This window comes from Bactrocera tryoni, chromosome 4, assembly GCF_016617805.1.
Source record: "Bactrocera tryoni isolate S06 chromosome 4, CSIRO_BtryS06_freeze2, whole genome shotgun sequence".
NCBI classification, from domain to species: Eukaryota; Metazoa; Arthropoda; class Insecta; order Diptera; family Tephritidae; genus Bactrocera; species Bactrocera tryoni.
In genome coordinates, this window is record NC_052502.1 from 71,527,357 (window position 1) to 71,547,670 (window position 20,314).

The 20,314-nt window shown below is 33.8% G+C and overlaps 1 protein-coding gene across 1 annotated transcript in view; it reads right to left on the bottom strand.

The window, feature by feature from the left end:
* Nucleotides 1-1,247: 1,247 nt before the first annotated feature.
* Nucleotides 1,248-20,314, bottom strand: part of LOC120774026 (ras-associated and pleckstrin homology domains-containing protein 1) — a 40,487-nt gene continuing 21,420 nt past the window's right edge. The window contains exons 2-3 of the mRNA XM_040103319.1: nucleotides 5,300-6,317; nucleotides 1,248-5,240 (exon numbers count right to left, since the gene is read on the bottom strand). Of these exons, the coding sequence (XP_039959253.1) occupies nucleotides 2,971-5,240; nucleotides 5,300-6,317 (3,288 nt within the window). The 3' untranslated portion in view covers nucleotides 1,248-2,970. The remainder of the gene's footprint in view (nucleotides 5,241-5,299; nucleotides 6,318-20,314) is intronic.

The following is a 20,314-nucleotide window of genomic DNA, read 5'->3' on the forward strand; positions in this document are numbered from 1 at the left end:
TTATAAGCTGGCATTTCAAAATATATATATTTTTTTTTGAATTTTCACATAAACTGCAAAAGAGGAAAGCAATAATTAAAATAAAAAAACGAAAATTTGAATTTACACAAAATAAAATTTATTTCTTTAAAAAACAAACATTTGAGATACAACAAAGGCGCACACGCAATGCTTATGTAATGCTAATGCTTTATATCATAACTTTTTTTTATTTTTGTCATAATTTTTATTTCATTTTTATAATAATTTGTATTTTATTTTTTCAATTATTTTGATATTTTATTTTACTTTTATAAGTATTTATATTTTTTATATTTTGTAGTATAGTAGTTGCTGTATAATATTCGATAAACTGCTTTTGTATGGCATTTACAAATATCTGTGGTATACAATTACATTTTCTATGTAATAAATATATAATATAAAATTATGCAAAACTGTAGATTTTTTACATTAATATTTTCGACGCCTTAATAAGTATTTTTTCGCATTTTTATATTTTTGTTTTTGTTAATTTTTTTTTTTGTTTAATTTTTTTTTTTTTTTTCTAGCAAATTTCATTTATTTAGCAAAATTTATTAATAATTTATTTTTTTTTTTCATTTATTTATTTAGCGTATTTTATGCATAGTTTAATTTACTTTATAATATTTCATTTACTTAGTAATTGTTTGAGAGTAACTTTTGCTTTCAACGCACTAAAATCGCTACGAGGCATTTTATAGTAGAAAAAGCGGGGAACACTGATACTTTGACAGAATTTTAGTTTATTTATTTATATTTTTTTTTAATTTTTATACATATTTCTTGTATCTAACATACTGTACAAGCGTAACAACTAAATTTTACAATCGAAAAAAATGCAAAAATTATTATTTCACAATTTTAATTTTTTTTTACAAAATTCCATGCCTGTAATTAACGGCGCCTCGTCGCACGAAACGCACAAATCAGTTTAATATTTTTTTTTTAAACTTTTTAACTGCCCAATCGGTTTAGCTTTTTTAAAATTCATTTTTTTTTCAAATATTTTAAAAAATATTTTTTTCAAATATTTTTGTTTTTAATTTTTTTCAACTTATTTTTCATGTTTCAAGTGAAATGCTTTTGCTTAGGAACAATTTAATTACTATTATTATTAATTATTTTTACACACAAATAAATTTGCTTTAGAAATTTTATGGAAAAGCGGTATTTTTTAATTTATTATTTTTTACAAAATTCAAAAATTCATAAAATTAATTTCCTTTCCGTTTCATTTCACATATTACTTTAAGAATTTCACTTAAATAAGTACATACACATACAAGCTTAGTTTGTAGACGCCAATTGGACAATAAGAAATTATCTTTTTAGTTTACAAATTCTTATTTTTTTCAAATTTTACACTAAAAGCTAAACGCTAATATTCGCTTCTAAATCGTAAGGCGTTAAAGTTCATTTCAATTATTATACAAATAATAAACTACTTCATAACTTTGTTCGAAAATTTTTCGCACACATAAAAGTGTAGACTTATATTTACAGTAAAATGAAATGAAATTCAGGGTTTCAAGTTTGCATTACATGCTGCTGGCAATCGTTAAATGTGTGTAGATTTGCCATTTTGGTACAATAATACTAAAGTACTAAATATTCGTTTAGTTGCTGCTTAATGCGAAATAAAAAATTTGGCTTATAATTATATTATTTTAGAATTAGACAAATTTTAAATTTCGTTTAAAAATTTTTGCTAAAATACAAAATTCGCATGACATATTAATTGGATATTTGCGAAGTATTGCTTGCCTAATACAGGTGGAGCACAAAGAGTGGAGATTTCACGATTATTTTATGGCGCTAATATGTTTAAAGGATTTTGTTAAGACAAGACACATACAAAAATGTTTAGGGACGAAAAATTTAGTGGAGAGTTCTTGGAGGGTTGTGTAGAATTTCGCAAATACTATAATCTTTAGCATTTACTCGCATTTGCTTAAGCGCTTTTACGCATACTTGCATTTTTATAGCGAATAAATTTTGTGGAGAATTGTGTAGAGATTTGAAAAACTTAAACCAAAGCGTTTATGCACATTTGCGTAAACTGTTCTGCGCAGATTTGGGATTTATGAGTTAAAAAAAGTGTGCAGGGTTGTGTAGAGTTTTGAAAAACTTAAACCATAGCGTTTATGCACATTTGCGCTAGCTGTTCTGCGCATATTTGGAATTTTTTAGTTTAAAAGTGTGTGGAGAGTTGTGTAGAGTTTCAAAAATCTTATTCCTTAGCATTTGCACGCATATTCTTAAGCGCTTTTACTTATACTTGCATTTGTATGGAGGGTTGTGTAGAGTTTACAAAAAATTATAATTTTTTAAAAAATGTAATGCGCTATCCTTTTATGATTTAAAGGATATAAATTTTTTTGAAAACTTCTTAGCTTATTTTATAGATGCATTACTGAGTGCCCCTCTTAGCAAATTACCTTCCCCCTTTTCGCTTCAATCAAGTAGTATGGCATATTGTACAATTCCTAGGCGTAGACATTCTGAAAGCATTTAAGTAGCGTTTTGTTATCTTAACCTAAAAAAAATTTTGCGCGAAAACTCGCTTTACTCTAAAGCATTAATGCCTGTATGTATGTAAATCTTAACTATTAGACGTCCATACCATATGTATTAATGTATAAGCATGTAAATATATATAAAAATTTGTTAATTTTATATATAGCTGAATTATAAACTACATTAAAAGGACATATTTTGTGCCTATTGCCGCCGCAATTCGCTTAGCAACTGGCCGCGCAGCAGACACAGGTTCTGAACCCTACCTAAGCATAACACATAAATCTCTCCACCTTTTTCGGCGCTCATATACGCAGCGTTCTCGCTCGCACTTCGCAACACTAGCAGGCGTTTAAGCAGCCGCCTCAACGCTATATTTTACCAACCGCACAGAAACCAATGCCGGCGACGTTGGCCTCCGCCACATCCCTAAACCCTATGCGTCAGCTGCGTCGAATCGCTGCGTTTGGGTGGTGGTGGCGGTGGCCGCTTCTTGCGTTGTGCCGCTGCTGCAGCCACCGCCGTGCCGCTCATAGGGAATTGTGGTTCCATCATGACTGCTGTGCCGCCCATGCCGTTCGGCGCATCATTCGCATGCAAATTTTCGTAGAGCGCATACTCGCTCGGCGGCGGTGGTGGTGCGCCTGCGCCATAATGCTCCTGCACCCAATTGCTCACATTGGCCGTCTCGCGGTAGTAGTGTGTGGTGGCGGAGGCATTCAAATTGTGCAACTCGTCGTTGAAATCACGAAAGCCGAGCACTTCGTGCGGCGTTGTGGCCGGTTCCAGTTTGCACTTCTGGGCCACTTGCCATTTCTTACGCATTACGCGCTGCAGATCCTTGAGAAAGTCACGCGGCGGATTCGAGGTGGACTCCTGCAGGCGCTTCGGTGAGCCAAAGTCGATGGAACTGCAGTTCGAAGAGTTCGTGGAAAGACGCGTCATATCAGCGCGTGGCGGTGGCAGCGGACAAGGCGCGTAACCATAAATGGGCTGTGCATGCATTTGCATTACACACACGGGCGGCTCGGGAGAGCACATTTTGCGACGCAACAACACTGGCGAATCGGCGAAGGAGACTTTCTTTTGTGTGCCCGTATTCGTTGGTGGTGGTGGTGGTGGCAGTCCAGCGGCCGCAGCAGCATTAATACCACTGTTGTTGTTGCTATTGTTCATATGCTGAGCGTGCGCTTGCCCCACATACTCTGGTGGCGCCTTGTAGGGTGGCGCCGGTCCCTTGACGGGCGTTTGTTGCGATTTTTGCGGCTTTGCAGGCACCGCCGGTGGCATGCCGTTTGACTTAAGGCCACCAGCACACGCGTATTCTTGTGGCGGCTGTGGATATACCATGACATCTTCTGGTGGTGGCGGCGGTGGCAATGAAACCAGCGACAGCTGTGAGCCGTATATCTCATGTTCATCGGTAATCGGCGGAGGCGGTGGTGGTGGCGGCAGCGAGTCTAGCGAGAGTGTTGATGAGGACATGCAGTTTGTGACGCCGGCCACATCGTTAACAGGTGTGGCGCGTGACGCTTCATATTCCAGCAGCGGCTTGGTGCAAATGCTGGGCGTTGGCGTAGGTGTCGAATTGGAGGAACCAGATGAATTGCAAGCGGTTGCGTTCATGCTTTCGGCCGAACCGCGTTTGGCCACAGCCGCTGTGGGCTGGCGCCGTTTTAGTGTACCGCTACCGTTGCTCTCTTGCGATTTGCGGCGACTGTGTCGACGCGTTAACGTGCCGCTGCGCTCAGGCGAGGTGGCGTCCTGCACATCAGCGCCACTGCCCTCACAAATAGTTATTTCACCGACTTCCTTCAACTGGCGCGTCATAGTAGTCAACGGTAGATTCGGTTTCATCGAAGGTTTACGTTTGATGGTGCCTGTGGTGAATTCAGAGTCGAAGCCGTTGTTGTCGTCCGAAAGGCAGCCACTTGACGAAGATGAGGAGGCGCGCGAAACGCGTCCGCTCGAATTGGACATGCTCGAAACGGCAGAGGAGACGCTACCGCACTGTGAAGGAACAGCCGATGAGATGCTGCTAATCGATTCGCTACGCATCGACACGCCGAAACTGCTCTGTGACATCACATCACCCAAACTGAGATCATCCATTAGTGTTTTGTGGCTATCCCACAGCTGTTTGCCGTATTTCGAGATGCGTATGGCCGTGATCCACTTCTCCATTGTCTCCAAATCCTCAGCGCACAGCATTTTCAATGTACGGCATGTTTTACCCAATGACGAATCAACGGCTGACTTGAAGCCGAACGCATAGTCCGTGGGCGACTTCCATTTCTTCTTCCAGCCCAAACCGCGATACACATTGTAGCCATTGAAGAGCGTTAGACAAGCTAAATCACGTGTGTTCTTCGTTTTCTCTTTCGGAAAGTAGTAGAGACCGGAAGATCGCAACACGAAGTGATAACGTTTCCAGCCCTTCTTCGAATCGGCTTTCATATATAGTGGACCATCGACCTGCAGCTGTGAGTTGGTCTCGAAGAACTCCTCCAACAACATAGCGCGTGTATGCTCATCATGTTGACTGCCAGGCGCCATTTGTGGGCCCGGCAAGTAGATTTCGGGTTTGGCAAAAAGCGATACCTTGTCGCTGCGCTGTTGGAAAAGCACACGATTACCCGCATCCGAATTCCAAGTCATTAAATTATCCACCAACAGCTCGTGATCCTCGAAGAGACGCTCTGGGAATAACAAAGCAACGGTAAAATAAATTCTTCATCGAAATACCACTAGTACTCACCCATTTGCAGATCGCCCAAATTCTCTACCAGCGCCCAATTGGCTTGCATGTGCACGTGATTCTTATCGGCCAGCAAGCGTGTCACGTGACCACATGTCATGCGCTCATCAACCAATAGCGACTTGGAAGCGCCGTCCGAGGTAAACGCCTTCACAAACAATCTGCGTATGGATGGATGCTCCAACTTATGCAGCGCCAACTGTATCTTGGCCGCCTTGCTGCTGCTCAATGTAGTGCCGCTCAGCTGTTGTTGCATATACTGAAGCTGCTGTTGCTGCTGCAACTGCTGCATTTGCTTGTGATGCAGCGCCGAGCTAGCGCTGCTCGAGGCGGACGACTCGCTGGACAAGAGCGAAACCGTATCACTGAAAGCGGAATCATTGTCCGGCGATTCGGTGCGCGGCTCGCGCATCATGCCCACCACACCGCCACCCACACCAACCATAGTGACACCCATCACACTGCTCACGCTACCGCCGCTGCCCACGCTACTCTGTCCGTTCTCCGAAACGCCCGAGGAGGAGGCCAACGAATGCGTGGTGGCACTGCTGCCGCACTCCGACGAACCGGATAGCGAAATAGTTGTGGCACCTGAAATGGTGGAATTTGTGCGCGAATGTGTGCGTGTTGGCGGTGCTGTACCCATGTTCAGGCCGCTTGTTTGATTTACATGCTGCTGCGGTCCAGGCACACCGCAACCGGGTAGAAAGGCAGCATCACCGCAATTAATTTGCGCCTCCAATAAGCTCAGTTCGCCCAATATCATGTCCAGTTCGGACTCTTGTGTCTCCTCCAAATTGGCCATCGAAATGCGGTAGGTGTGCGATTTGGCCTCGGCTGTGGTCAGACAACGATCGCTGTACTTGCGCAGCTTAATGGCTGCCGCAGTTTGTATCGCCGCCGCCGTAGACGATGGCGACGACGATAAGACTGTCACTTGTTGGGCTGTGACCGATGTGAAGGTGTTTTCGCGCCGCAATGGGCTGCCGCTCGAAGCTAATTGCGTGAGACTTCTAATCTGTAGGCGAGAGTAAAGTGAAAGACATGTTATTTGGCGAGTGAAAGGTGGCGACGGCATAAAAATTAATTTATTTATATATTTCACTGAGTGATGAATTGTAACAATTTGCATAATCTGCACTATATTGCAGCTTTTTAGCAATATAGATCACTAACTTTCATTTTCATTTGGGAGTGGATTTACATTTGACTTATTTCACGAAAAATTGTTTATTTAAATCTGCGGAGTTGGCCATACATTTTTTAGTCGGCATCAATTAACAAATATGACTTTAATCCAATAAATGCGTCATACAAATGTACATACATACATACATATGTATGTATGTATATATACAAATATCACCGTATTTATTTTTTCTTACAATTTTTATATTTAATTATTTTATCTGTTTGGTATTTATTATATATCAATAACTTTAATTATTTTTTTCGTTTTTTTTTATATTTAATTACCGAATTATTTAATAATTTTTGTTAATATCGGTTTATATATTTTTTCCAATAATTCGTAATTTTTTATAATTGAAGTTTACAAATTGCTTTTTACTATTATATACATACATATATTTATTTATTTATTTTCTTAATCAAATTTAATTTTTTTTATTTTTTATTATGTATTTATGTACATACATATTTATATAATATTTAATTATTATAAATATTTAAATATATTTTTAAACACATTTTTTAAATATTTTTAGTATTATATTTGCTATTTTTGGTATTTGCATTATATATTTAAAATATTTATTTATTAATTTATTTTAATTTTTTGGAATACATTTTCTGTTTTTTTTTTTAATTTTTTTCTTAAATTTTAGCTTTTTAATCTGTTTTTTCTACCATAACGTCTTCCCGCTAATTTATGCTCTCACTAATTAATAATTTTGATTGCAAGCGCGCACGAGCCATACAAATTTATGTACATACATTCATACAAATGCAAATATAAACGTCATACATATGCAAATTAATCACTTCAAAACATTTCATATGCAAATAAAAACACCTTTCAATTAGTTAAAAGCACAAACAAAGCGAAAAAAAAACTAAAACACCCTTTTCCAACCAAAAACCAAACAAAAATATTACACAGCGCGTCTCACTTCCACCCAGTCAAGGTCATTTGCAAGCCTTTGTTATGCATATGGTTGTTATTGCTATTACAATAACATCCGGCGGCTAGCTGGAAATGTCACCGCCAACAACAACAAACCAACCTACATACTTATGTAAATACGTTACACCCGCAGTTGTTGTATTGCATAAGCATACACACATACCTTGAGCTCTCACACACAGGCTATGCCGCCGCTACAACCAGTTTGCCACTTGAACACGCATTTCAAAGTCAAAGTTTGAGTTTATTTTTAAATTTAATTCTATACCGTAGCTAGTATTTGGTCTACCATAACAGTTGCTGCTAACAGAGAATAACTGTGCGAAGTAACGGAAGCTGCGGCAGCTACCGCAATTGTTGCTGCCGCTGCTGAGTCAAAGTAAAATTCACCATGGTTCGTACACTGACCTTTGCAGGCAAATAAACAAAGCGCTTGCCTCGCGTCTACTGTGAATGATACGTTCGTTAACTCGTTATTCATACTCAGTGACGAAGTCCAATAGTGCTAATTTGTTTTTATTTTTGTTGTTTTGTTTATTAATAATTGCTGTATGGCTTATCGGCACGTTCAGTCAATACAAAAACAATCAACATTCATTTTTAATTTTTATTAGCAATTTAAATTGCACAAAATACAATAAAACCAAGAAATTTCATCTTTTTTTAAATTTCATTATAATTACAACACAACAGCAACTTTCATATTTTGTTTTTTTTTTTTTTGTTATAAAATGTAACTGCACAAAATTTAGCAAGTTTATTCATGTTTTTTACGATTCTAATATGTAAACAAGTACACAATATCGCAATTGCACAGTTATCGTTCGCTCAATAAGTCATTTACAAAAGAGTAGCCACATTGCACAATAAAAAAAACTCACTTATGCAATAAAAATTGTCGTTACAAGCACCTGCATACACATTTATTAAGTTTCCATGCAATTACAAGCTATAAAATCTATTTTCCATTTGCCATTTGTAATTATCATTTTGGCACATTGCCTGGCGCCATCAGCGTCCTCACATTTTCCTTTCTCGATTGCACTTTCAGCAAAGCGCAGACAAAAACAAAAACAAAAAGTTTGTAATAATTTTTATCTGGCAAGCGTGTGGAGGAGAAATAAGTATTTACAAATGTATTTGTAAATCTATTTATTGTTCATTTGACGCCATAAATGTGATTGTAATATTGTAATTAAACAGCCTTGAAATGTCACCAACAACGCAAGTGTAATAAGATGCCGTTGCCGCGTTGACATTGTGACCGTTTGCTGTGGTGGAGCAAAAAACACATGTATTTACATATGTACATACATACATATGAATCGTTATCGAAATGCAGTAAAGTCAATTGAAAACAATTTACTTATAGGCATTTAATTAATTTATTTGAATATGTGTTGCTATGAGGTTTCATGTACATACATACATACGTACATATGTATGTATGTACATATATGCATGTAAAAAGCTATGTGTGTAAATGAGTCAAGGTTGCAATTTCCGAAGATTTCAATTTGTAATAAATGTTTGTACTATTTGTAAGTACCTACTGATGTAATTGGAAAGTTCTAATTAGATTTGTATACTCAAAAGATTAGCACGACAGTATAATTGCTGGAATGAAAGCTGCTGTCAAACATGTTAAAAGGATAATTGCAATAATGACAGTTTCCTTCCACATACTACAAAAAAGGTATTGCACACAATTCATTAAATTTAGAGTAGGCGCCAGCAAGGCCAAAACCTTAAGTCGTTATGGAAGAAGCGCAAGATTAAGATCGTTTAAGAAATAAATAGTTGCAGTTAACTAGTTTCTTCGAGTGTAATGGAATTTTTGCAAAGAGTACCTGTTCAAATTAGCAAAGAAAAATGGTATGCGTACTAGGCAAGGTTTTCGTCTAAGGTAAATTAAAAAACGTCGCCGTATTTGGAGAAAGTGAGCAAGTGATCGAGACAAGCAGTTTTTTCTTGCCAAAAATACAACTTCTCAAATTCCAACAATTCTCAAAATTTTAAAATTTTACAATTTTTAAAGAAATTTTGAGAGTTTCAAAATTTTAGAAATTTTAAAAATACTCAAAATTTAGAAATTTTAAAATTTTCCAGAAATACAAATTCTAAATTTTCAAAATTTTGAAATTTTAAAATTTTTAGAAAAATTTAAGTTTTAAAATTTTAAGTCGCAAAATTTAGAAATTTTACAATTTTTGGAAAATTTTAAAAGTTTCAAAATTTAGAAATTTTACAATTTTTAGAAAATTTTAAAAGTTTCAAAATTTTTGAAAATTTTCAAAATTTTCAAATTTTACAATTTTTAGAAAAATTTGGAGAGTTTTAAAATTTTAAAAATAATAATAAATAGAAATGTTAAGATTTCCAAAAATACAAAGTCTAAATTTTCAAAAATTCTCAAAATTTAGAAATTTTGCATTTTTTAGAAAATTTTAAAGGTTTCAAAATTTTCGAAAATTCTCAAAATTTAAAAATTTTACAATTTTTGAAAATTTTAAAAGTTTCTAAATTTCAATCAATTCATACCATATATGGTATTTAAAAAATGTTTTTGCTTGTCTCGCAGCTAATTGTAGATTAACTAAAAACTTGCCACTAGTGCGAATAAATTTTATTTGCATTTAGAAAATCCTTTCAAATACATTTATGTATGTATGTACATACATATATGTATATGTACATATATAAAATTTTCTTATTTGGAAAAAAAATATTTATAATTATTATTATGATAATCAAACGTATCAATAAATGTATAAAGCATACATATGTACATACAACAACAACCAACGTCTAAAAAACAAATAATAAATAAGCTATTATCATAAAGCGTGTTTATTATTCAAACTTGTATAATCATTAATGACAAAGTGATTAACAATAAAAGCAATTGGCACGCGTTGAAGAGGAAATAAAAATATTTGTACGATCTGTATAATTGATGTTGATATGTATGTATATGTATGTAAAAAAAATATTTTTTTTCATTTTTTTTGTTATTACAATTTATTTATTTTTATTTTTTTCAATTTTTTTTTCAATTTTTTGTTATTATTTATTTTATTTTTTTAATATTAATTTCTTTGAATTCCCTTTGTCATTATTTTTTGCCTTTTTTTTGCATTTTTTTTTAATTTATACGCTTTGATTATCATAAGTGTTTTGTTTAATCACTAATTTTTCACTTTTTTACAGCTGTGTTCATTGAAATAGCAGTGCAAGAGATGCGAAAATATATAACGGTTTTTTTTGCATACTCCTATCTGTTTGTTGATCGCTTGCGCATGGTTTTTGTAAAATAGAATATAGAGTATAGAAAAATGTAAAAACCTCGTTAAATTTGATGTATTTGATGCTTTTTTTCATATTTTTAGCGAAAATCCACATCTTTTTGGCTGTTCACTGAAATAGCAGTTTTTAATTTTTCTCAACGAAAAGTGCCGAGAAAAATTTTAAAATTTTGAATAATGAGTTCGATTAAGTTTATTATTGTAAGTTAAATGACAATACACTATAACAATGAAAAAATTTAAATTTTAGTGGGTAAAGGACCTCACTGCTCCAAGAAAGATAGGCTTTTGATTGTTGAGCTTAAAAAAGAGGGGAAAATATACAAAGAAATACAAAATCGTTTAAAATGTTCTGCCAAGATGGTATACAATGCCATAAATCATGAACTGAAGCCCGAAAAACATGGTGCCCTACGCAAAACTACAAATTTAGAGGACCGACGCATAGTGCGCTTCTGCAAAAGCAATCCCTTTGCATCATCTAGGGAAATAAAAGCGGAGCGGGAATTGGGGATCAGCAACGAAATTATTCGACGACGACTGGTGAATGAAAATTTGAATGCGCGAAGCCCACAAAAGGTGCCTCTACTTAGTCAAATACATATCAAATCCCGGTTGGAGATTGTTGGAGATTGCCAAAAGCCATTTGAACTGGCTAATATCACAACGGGGCAATATCCTTTGAACAAATGAGTCCAAAATGGTCTTGTTTTGTGGTTCAGGCTCTAGACAGTACGTCCGTCGACCCCCGAACACAAGTATATTCCAAATTACACGGTCAAGACAGTAAACCATGGTAGCTTTAAAATTTTGATAAGGACCTGTCTTTCCTATAGCGCGCTATAGCGGTGTGGGCCCAATACATATGATCGTTGGGATCATGAATCAAAAGGTGTACGTGGAGATATTAAGGAACGCTATGCTGACATATCCCAGTTGGAATATGGCCTTAAAATGGACACTCCAGCAGGATAACGATCCAAAACACTTCAGCAAAGTAGCCAAAAATCGGCTCAGCCAAGAAAAAATCGATTTAATGCCATGACCAGCTCAATCCCCGGATCTCAACCTTACGAAAACTTATGGGGAGACGTCAAGAGCTTAATTTCAAAGCAATCCCCATCTTCTAAGCCGCAGTTTTGGCAGGTTCTTCGAGAGGCATGGGCGTAGATTCCCTTAAGCGTTGCCAGGACTTGGTCGACTCCATGCCACGTAGCTGCGAGGCTGTAATGGTCAATAAAGGATACACAACAAAGTATTAAGACAATACCAAAATGTTATTTGGTATAAATGAGTTAATTAATGAGTTATGTTGATTTTTTTAATATTTTTTGTTAACACTGCTATTTCACTGAACAGCACAAATTAGCGCTCTTATTTTATTATTCATTCATACTTAAAAAATATAGAAAAAAGTAACACAAAAGAATTTCTAAATAATGTAAAAATACATAATTTATCACTTCTAAAACATTTTTTATCTAATATTGGACTTTATAATAGAATTTGTCCATCTAAAACGTACAGGTCATCTGCACTGCTATTTCAATGAACACAGCTGTACATATGCAGTATTTACATAAATACTTGCTGCCAACAATTACTTTACCCTGCTATAATTGAAAATATGTTGAGTTGTTGTTAAAGCGTCGCCGTACAGCGTTTTTCGCGCCATCAAAGCGCGCTAAGATTAATGTGCCATTGTTTGCTCATACATTTCAACAGCTAAGTGCTTACAGCAAACATATGTACATTAATACTTACATCTATGTACATATGCATATGCACATGTAAGTACGTTTGACTGTGTGCTAACAAAGTAAATTCGTAAGCATTTGCCCGCGGCGGCGCATTTGTACATTTAAGTGTTTGCATGCATGCATTAATATAAATATATTTATGTACGCACATATACACATACATTTATGCATATTTATGTGTGTACAAATATTAATCGCTCTAAGCTTTTTATCGTCACATGCGATGCGCGCAAACGTGACATCCATTTGTGCGCTTTTCCGCTCTACATCTGCGCCAAATTACGAGCAAACAGCCAACCCTGCTGCCAGCATTACCATTAATATGTTATAGCAAATAAAAAAAGCAAAACAAAGCCAGCAAGCGCGCGCTGACAATCGCGTGACGAGTCGTTTAGTAGTTTTTTCTAGTTTTTCTTTTGTTTGCCTTTACAATTTATTATCATTACTCGGTATTTGCATTTTTTCGCTTGTTGCTGTTGTTGTGCTGTTTTTCCAAGCACTTAATCTATTAAAATGCGGCGAGTAAATTTCCTGCTAATCGCACTTATTTCATCAAACACGAATATTAGTTGCACATTTTCGCGCTGTCATTAAAAGTGTTGCCACAAAATGTACATACATATGTATGTGAGCATTTGAAAATGCCAAAAAAGTATTTATGTAAATGATTAAATTAAATTAATAAAAGAACGTATTCGAAAAAACGGCGTTTAAGCAAATGTGCGTGCAAATATTTTTGTGGAAAACGCTAAAGTGGCGTTCAAGGTAACACTAACTATAACTGTAACTGTAAACGCCGACTGTTTGACCTACCCACTTGCTGCTAAAACCGGCCACCAAAGCGTTGTAAACAACTATGCTGAGCTAGGCATTCTACAAGCAAGTTGTGCGCGCCCACGAAGCCTGACGTCACTTTCCCTTTTAATGGGCTTTTTAATGGGATTTGCCGCTTTCGGCGTTCTTTCACTTGTTTAATTTAATTTTTGTGTGGTGCTTCTTGTAAATATATACATTTAAACGTACATACAAACAGTTACATACATATGTTTGTACTTTGTAATTTATTAGCTTCTAATTTATGCATTCATTTTTAGTTTTTATTGCCACTTTTTAATTAATTTGTAGCACAAATTGTTTGCTGCTAGTTTGGCAAATTTAATTAATTTTATTTTCAGTGTTATTTTAATATTATTTATTTTTATTAATATGTACTTTAAAGTTGTTGAGTTTTTAATATTTAATTCTCTGTATATTGTTTTCTTTTGCTGTTACCATATGATTGGCCTGTCAACGCACAATTACACTGTGGCCACACGTTGATAAATTGTATAAATTGCTAATATTAATTTATAATTTATTAATCTTTTAAAGGCAAAACACTTGACGAATCGTTTGAGTATTTACACATATTTCAGGAAAAATTAAATATTAAAATATATTTTAAATTAAAAAACGAAAGAAAACGTGTAAAAAGTTTGAAAGAAAAGAAAGAAATTTGTAGAAAAAAAGCATTAACTTTTTTTTTAACAAAGGTGATAAAATTGCATTAAATATGTGTAATATATGTATATGCATTGCTAAATTTATATATTTATATATAAATAAAAAAGTGTTTAAAAAATAGTTTGGTACAAATAAAAAAAGTTAAACTCAACGCATAAAATATTTTAAAGTTAATAAGAATAATTTTTATGTGTTGGGTCATAAAAATGCTTTTGAAAATGATATTAGAAAATTTTTTAACGTTAATTTTAATTAAATAATAAAATGTTATGCATGTAAAAAATTAAAAAAAAAAATTAAATAAAAAACTAAATTTTATTTAAATAAAGTTATTTAAAATATAAATAATATATTTTTTTATGAGGCAATTAAAATTTGTTTACATTTATATTGTAGTAATATTGTTTAATTGTAAAAAATATATGTAATTTCCTCATGTAAAAAATATATTATAATATAAATAGCTAAATTTCAAAAATTGCAAAAAAAATGTAATCAAATTACGCAAGTTATATTGTATGCTTAAATTGCTTGAAAATCGTAAAATATTTCCAATAATTGCATAAATAATTATTTCAAACCATAGCCAATCGAAACCCATAAAACTTTAGTAGCGCATGGAAAAAAAATATATAATTAAAATATAAAATATTTTTTGTTGCACATTTCCTCGACAATTAAATTGCACACATTTTGTGGCGCATTTTTAATTTTCCAAGTGCTTAATTTAATTTTTCCAGCAAATTTCCATTATAAACACTTGCTTTACTGCCCACTTCCACCACACTCGCACTCGCTTCCCCTACTTCTCTTGCTTTGTCGGCACATATTGCACAATATAAATATTTGAAAAAAGTTCCGTTATTATTCAACAACAATTATGCCATTTTTCTGCGCTTAATTAAATAATTACAGACTTTGTTCCGCCAACATGCCCGCAAAATTCCTTCCTGCGCCAATTTTTTTTTTTGCCTTTATTTTGACGCACATTAAACTGTACCACTCCCTAACCTAGTTTTACGTTTTATTTCTATTTTAACAAGCGGGATTAACAAATTAACTAAGCACTTAGTATCCACTTAGGTATGTGTATACTTTTGTGTATTTAAGTTAGTAAGCGGTTAGTAAGCAGTTAGTAGCCAGCGTTCCATGTGTGCCGCCTTTGAGGGCAAGTAATAGACAAACATACAAATATTGCCGCGTTGCGGTTGACATCATACCAAATGGAGACAGTAAAAAATGATAAAAGCTATGAACTATGTATCTACATATACTATACATACATATGTATATACAAACATATACTATAAACAGTAATTGTCGCATTTCATGCTTGAAGTGAAATCGCGCGGCGCGTATTAAGTAATAGACTATCTATGTACGTACTTTTGTATGTATGGTCAAGGCTGTTTCAATATTTATGCGCTTTATAGCGACTTCTTGTTTGTTTATTTTATATCGGCAAATTCATTAAGTTGTGATTGTTGTTCTACATTTGCAATGTCCTTCGTGGCGGCTTCTTTTTCTAATGCTTGAATTGTACTGTGAAGCAAGATTGCGTGCAAGAAATTAATTTTCATTGAATTTTACTGGGTTATCAAACTGATTGACATTCGATAATGTGAATTTAATTTGAAGGCTCAAAGTCTGTAATTAAATTGTAGAATAACTAAATGTACGATTTTATTGAAGGTAAGCGGTGATTTAAAAATTAAGACCAATTAAGTTAGGAAAAATATAAAAGTATATGTATAAATTAACGCTATTTATTTTTTATCTTTAATATTTATACTCTCGCAACAAGTTGCTAAGGAGAGTATTATAGTTTTGTTCACATAACGGTTGTTTGTAAGTCCTAAAACTAAAAGAGTCAGATATGGGGTTATATATACCAAAGTGATCAGGGTGACGAGTAGAGTTGAAATCCGGATGTCTGTCTGTCCGTCCGTCTGTGTCCGTCCGTCCGTGCAAGCTGTAACTTGAGTAAAAATTGAGATATCATGCTGAAACTTGGTACACGTATTTGTTGGCTCCATAAGAAGGTTAAGTTCGAAGATGGGCAAAATCGGCCAACTGCCACGCCCACAAAATGGCGAAAACCGAAAACCTATAAAGTGTCATAACTAAGCCATAAATAAAGATATTAAAGTGAAATTTGGCACAAAGGATCGCATTAAGGAGGGGCATATGTGGACGTAATTTTTTTGGAAAAGTGGGCGTGGCCCCGCCCCTACTAAGTTTTTTGTATATATCTCAGAAACTACTATAGCTATGTCAACCAAACTCTACAGAGCCGTTTCCTTCAGGCATTTCCATAAACAGTTCAAAAATGGAAGAAATCGGATAATAACCACGCCCACTTCCCATACAAAGGTTATGTTGAAAATCACTAAAAGTGCGTTAACCGACTAACAAAAAACGTCAGAAACACTAAATTTTACGGAAAAATGGCAGAAAGAAGCTGCACCCAAGCTTTTTTAAAAATTGAAAATGGGCGTGGCGTCGCCCACTTATGGACCTAAAACCATATCTCAGGAACTCCTCGACCGATTTCAATGAAATTCGGTATATAATATTTTCTAAACACGCTGATGACATGTACGAAATATGGGTGAAATCGGTTCACAACCACGCCTTCTTCCAATATAACGCTATTTTGAATTCCATCTGATGCCTTCTCTGTATAATACGAGTATATATGTACATTAGGAACCAATGATGATAGCGGAATAAAACTTTGCACAAATATGGTATTCGAAAAATATGTAAATGACGGATAATGAAATCTCGATTATCACTTTATCATGCGAGAGTATAAAATGTTCGGTGACACCCGAACTTAGCCCTTCCTTACTTGTTTTTTTTTACTTTATCAGACAAAAATACTAATAAAATAAAAAATTTTCTTGGCTTGATTATTTATATCGTATTGAAATGATAGTTAAGGTTTTATTTTTATCATTTTTTTGATATTTCACTTCTTTTTATGATTTAATTTCTTTAATTTCCTCCATTTATGTAATTTTATTTTAGTGATTTTTTTTATTTCATGACTTTATTTCATCAAGTTATTTTTTTAACTTATTCGAATTCAATTTTAAATTATTATTACTTTCATTGTTTTCCTAATTTTACAATCTTTTTATAAATTTCACTTTGTCTTGTTTTTATTTTTAATGTTTTATTTTATAAAATTTCACATTTTAATTTAATTATTACTTTATATAACACTCTCTTTTACTTTTTATTTTATTAAATTTACTGTATTTGAATACAATTTTTAATATTAATTTTTACTGTATTTGAATACTATTTATCTTTACTCATAGTCCTTTATTCATTTTTTTGTTAAGATTTTTCTCTATAGCTATTTTTCAATTTTTACGTAAAATTATTTTTTAATTCCTTCGAATTTTACAAAATTTACAGGATTTTATTATACTTTTTACTATTTTAAATTTTAACTCATACTTTTTCATTTATATATTTTTTACTTTAATTTATCTTTATAATATAGTTTATTCTTTTTTGTTAATATTAAATCCATTTTGTTATTTTTTGTAATTTTTGTTTAATTTTTTTATTGTATTTAAAACTACTATTTTCACTTTATGCTATTTATTACATACATACATATATATACATATGTACATATACATATTTCAATCAAATAAAAATTTATTCTTATTATTATTTTTTAATGTTTTATATTTTTAAACATATTTTATTTTCTTTCTTTATTTTATATTTTTTATTTCTGAATGTATAATATTGTAAAATTTCATTTAATTTTTCCTTATTTTTAATTATTTTATTTGTATTTTGCTTATTTTTCTTCACACATTTTTGTTATATTATTATTACTTTCTCATAATAGCCCGCTTATCCACACTAATTTGCTCAACACCTCATTTAATTACTCAAAACAAAGCATTCTCACCATTTTCTAACACGTTCAAGCACACACGTTAATCCTCAACAAGCAACTTTATCTTAATGCTGCACTCGTCACAAGCAACCATAACTCGAAACACAGTCTCATCACCTGCAGACATTGTGCTCACTGAACACAGCCATTATATTCACGTATGTTGTCATGCACGCACTTTGACACTGCCATGCAATCAATGCACTAACAACTACTGTTACCTTTTCGACACGCATATTCTTGTTACCTTTTGTGTGACCTTTAAATGTGTGCTTAACATCTACTTTTTGTACGATTTTATGCGTCAGAATCTAATTCATCTCATGCCACACAATAATAAAATCGAGATTTAGTAAAACGATAAAAAACAGGTAACTAGACATTTTTGTATATGTATGTATAGTTATGTACATATGTGTTAGTGCTATTCATCTCGAATGCACATATTTTTTCGATGAGTCACCTGTGCTTCTTTAGTTTTTATTCTCTTTTATATTTTTTTGAACAAAATCCAAGTGGTGTGTAAAAGTGGTGGTGGAAATATGAGTGCAACTAGTTTTTCTTTCTTACTTTAAATTACTTTATCTGTAGCTTGATAGTTTTCATGGAATTGAAAATGCATCACCAACCAAATATAATTTGTTACAATTACATTTGTTTTGTTGTTGCGCTTATAGTAATTGTAGCGACAAGCATTTTATGAGCAGTTTTTCAAAAATTTCTTTATCTTTGTTTGCTGTGATAGATATTTGTGTGTAGCGGCGATTAGACGCAGGTGGCTAACATATTGTGTAAAAGTGTAATTATAAGTCTTTTGTTAAGCTGAAGTATTTTAAAAGTAGGTTAAATTTGTCTTAAAGCAATTCGAATATTTTGATAAAGAAAATTGTTTTCGTGATAGAGTAGCATTTGCCCTTTGATAACAAATTTATTAGAAAAAGTAAAACAAAATGCATTAAAACATCGAGAAAATATTGAAAAAAATTTAGAAAAAATATCGAACCAATATTTGTTTTGCCATTTTCTCTTTTAAGAAATTTCGTTCCAGTACTCGAACTGAATTTTTTTTATCAATTCTATATCAAAAAATCTTATTCTACTGCACGTACGGAACAAAGTTCTGCAATTCTGTTAAAGTTTTACATTTTTGGCCCTTAAAATATATACAATAACTTGTAACGCTAGTTCAAGATTCGAAATCTCGACGAAGACGAATTCTAAAATTATAAATTTTTGGGTTCTTAGTAGTTGGCGTCCCGCAGCAGGTGATCTCTGATATGAGAAAGCCTCTCAAAAAATACCACAATCATTCTTAAGCGAAGAACCACCAACTTCTTGATTTTTTTGCGACCTCAGAGCTAAACTCAAAAGCTCTGAACTAAAATCAGAAACCTGCGGAAAGTATCTGCTGTACTCACTTTAGTATATTAGGATAGCCCTCTGCAGTACTTCTTGATAGATTCCTGCTAAGCAGTTATAGTCGAAGCTTCAAAGAAAGCTCTGTAAGCTGTTCGAACGTCGCTTTAAAAACGGAGGATCTCGTTTTTCGCCATAAAACGAAGCTCAAAGCTTAGCAGGACCATAAATAAACGGAAATAAAGTATTAAGTGATTTGTATAAATAGATAACGGAACTCCCTTGTACCACATTATGTACTTTAATACTTGATTGAATTGAATTTAACAGCACAAATTAACTTGATGGCTCCTTCTTTAGCACTTTTCTCATCAGAAAACACCAAGTATACTCATCCTTTGACGAAATTTGCGTCCAGCCTGTACGTCACTTGGCGGTCGTTTTGGGGTTATTGACCCACAATTATTCAATTGACTTGTCGCGCCGCGGCCAACAACTACAAAGTAAACCTCCGCTTAGCTGGCAAGCGTAACTCAGAGCGCTGTGTGGGAAAGCGCACACACGAAAGTGGAGTAAAACTAAGTGAAGTAGCTGGTTGGAAAGTGCGTTGTGTAGTCGCGACATCATTAGTCTAACTTTTGGCATGAGGGGTGACTTTTGCTGGCTACTGTTGTGCAGCGTTGTTAAATTTTCGATAGTTTCACATGTCTGCGTGCTCAATTGCTTAGCACCAATTTCTGTACTTTTATGTGCAACATATAATTTTGTCGAATTTTTTTATGCTTGCTTTTATTTTTGGCTTTGTGTGTACAGTTGTACGGAAGTGTGGCAAGCGCCGCTGTTTGTTTTTGGCGTTTCAAATGCGTTTTTCTCTTCCTTGTTGCAAGTAATGAGTTTGTTAGTTTTATTGCCTCTTGCCTTTTGTGGCAAGCACTGTGCCCTAAATTAAAAACGCAGCAGGCAACGCGGCAAACAAGCAACAAGTTGAAGTGCTGCTGTGTACCCTGTATTTGCAGC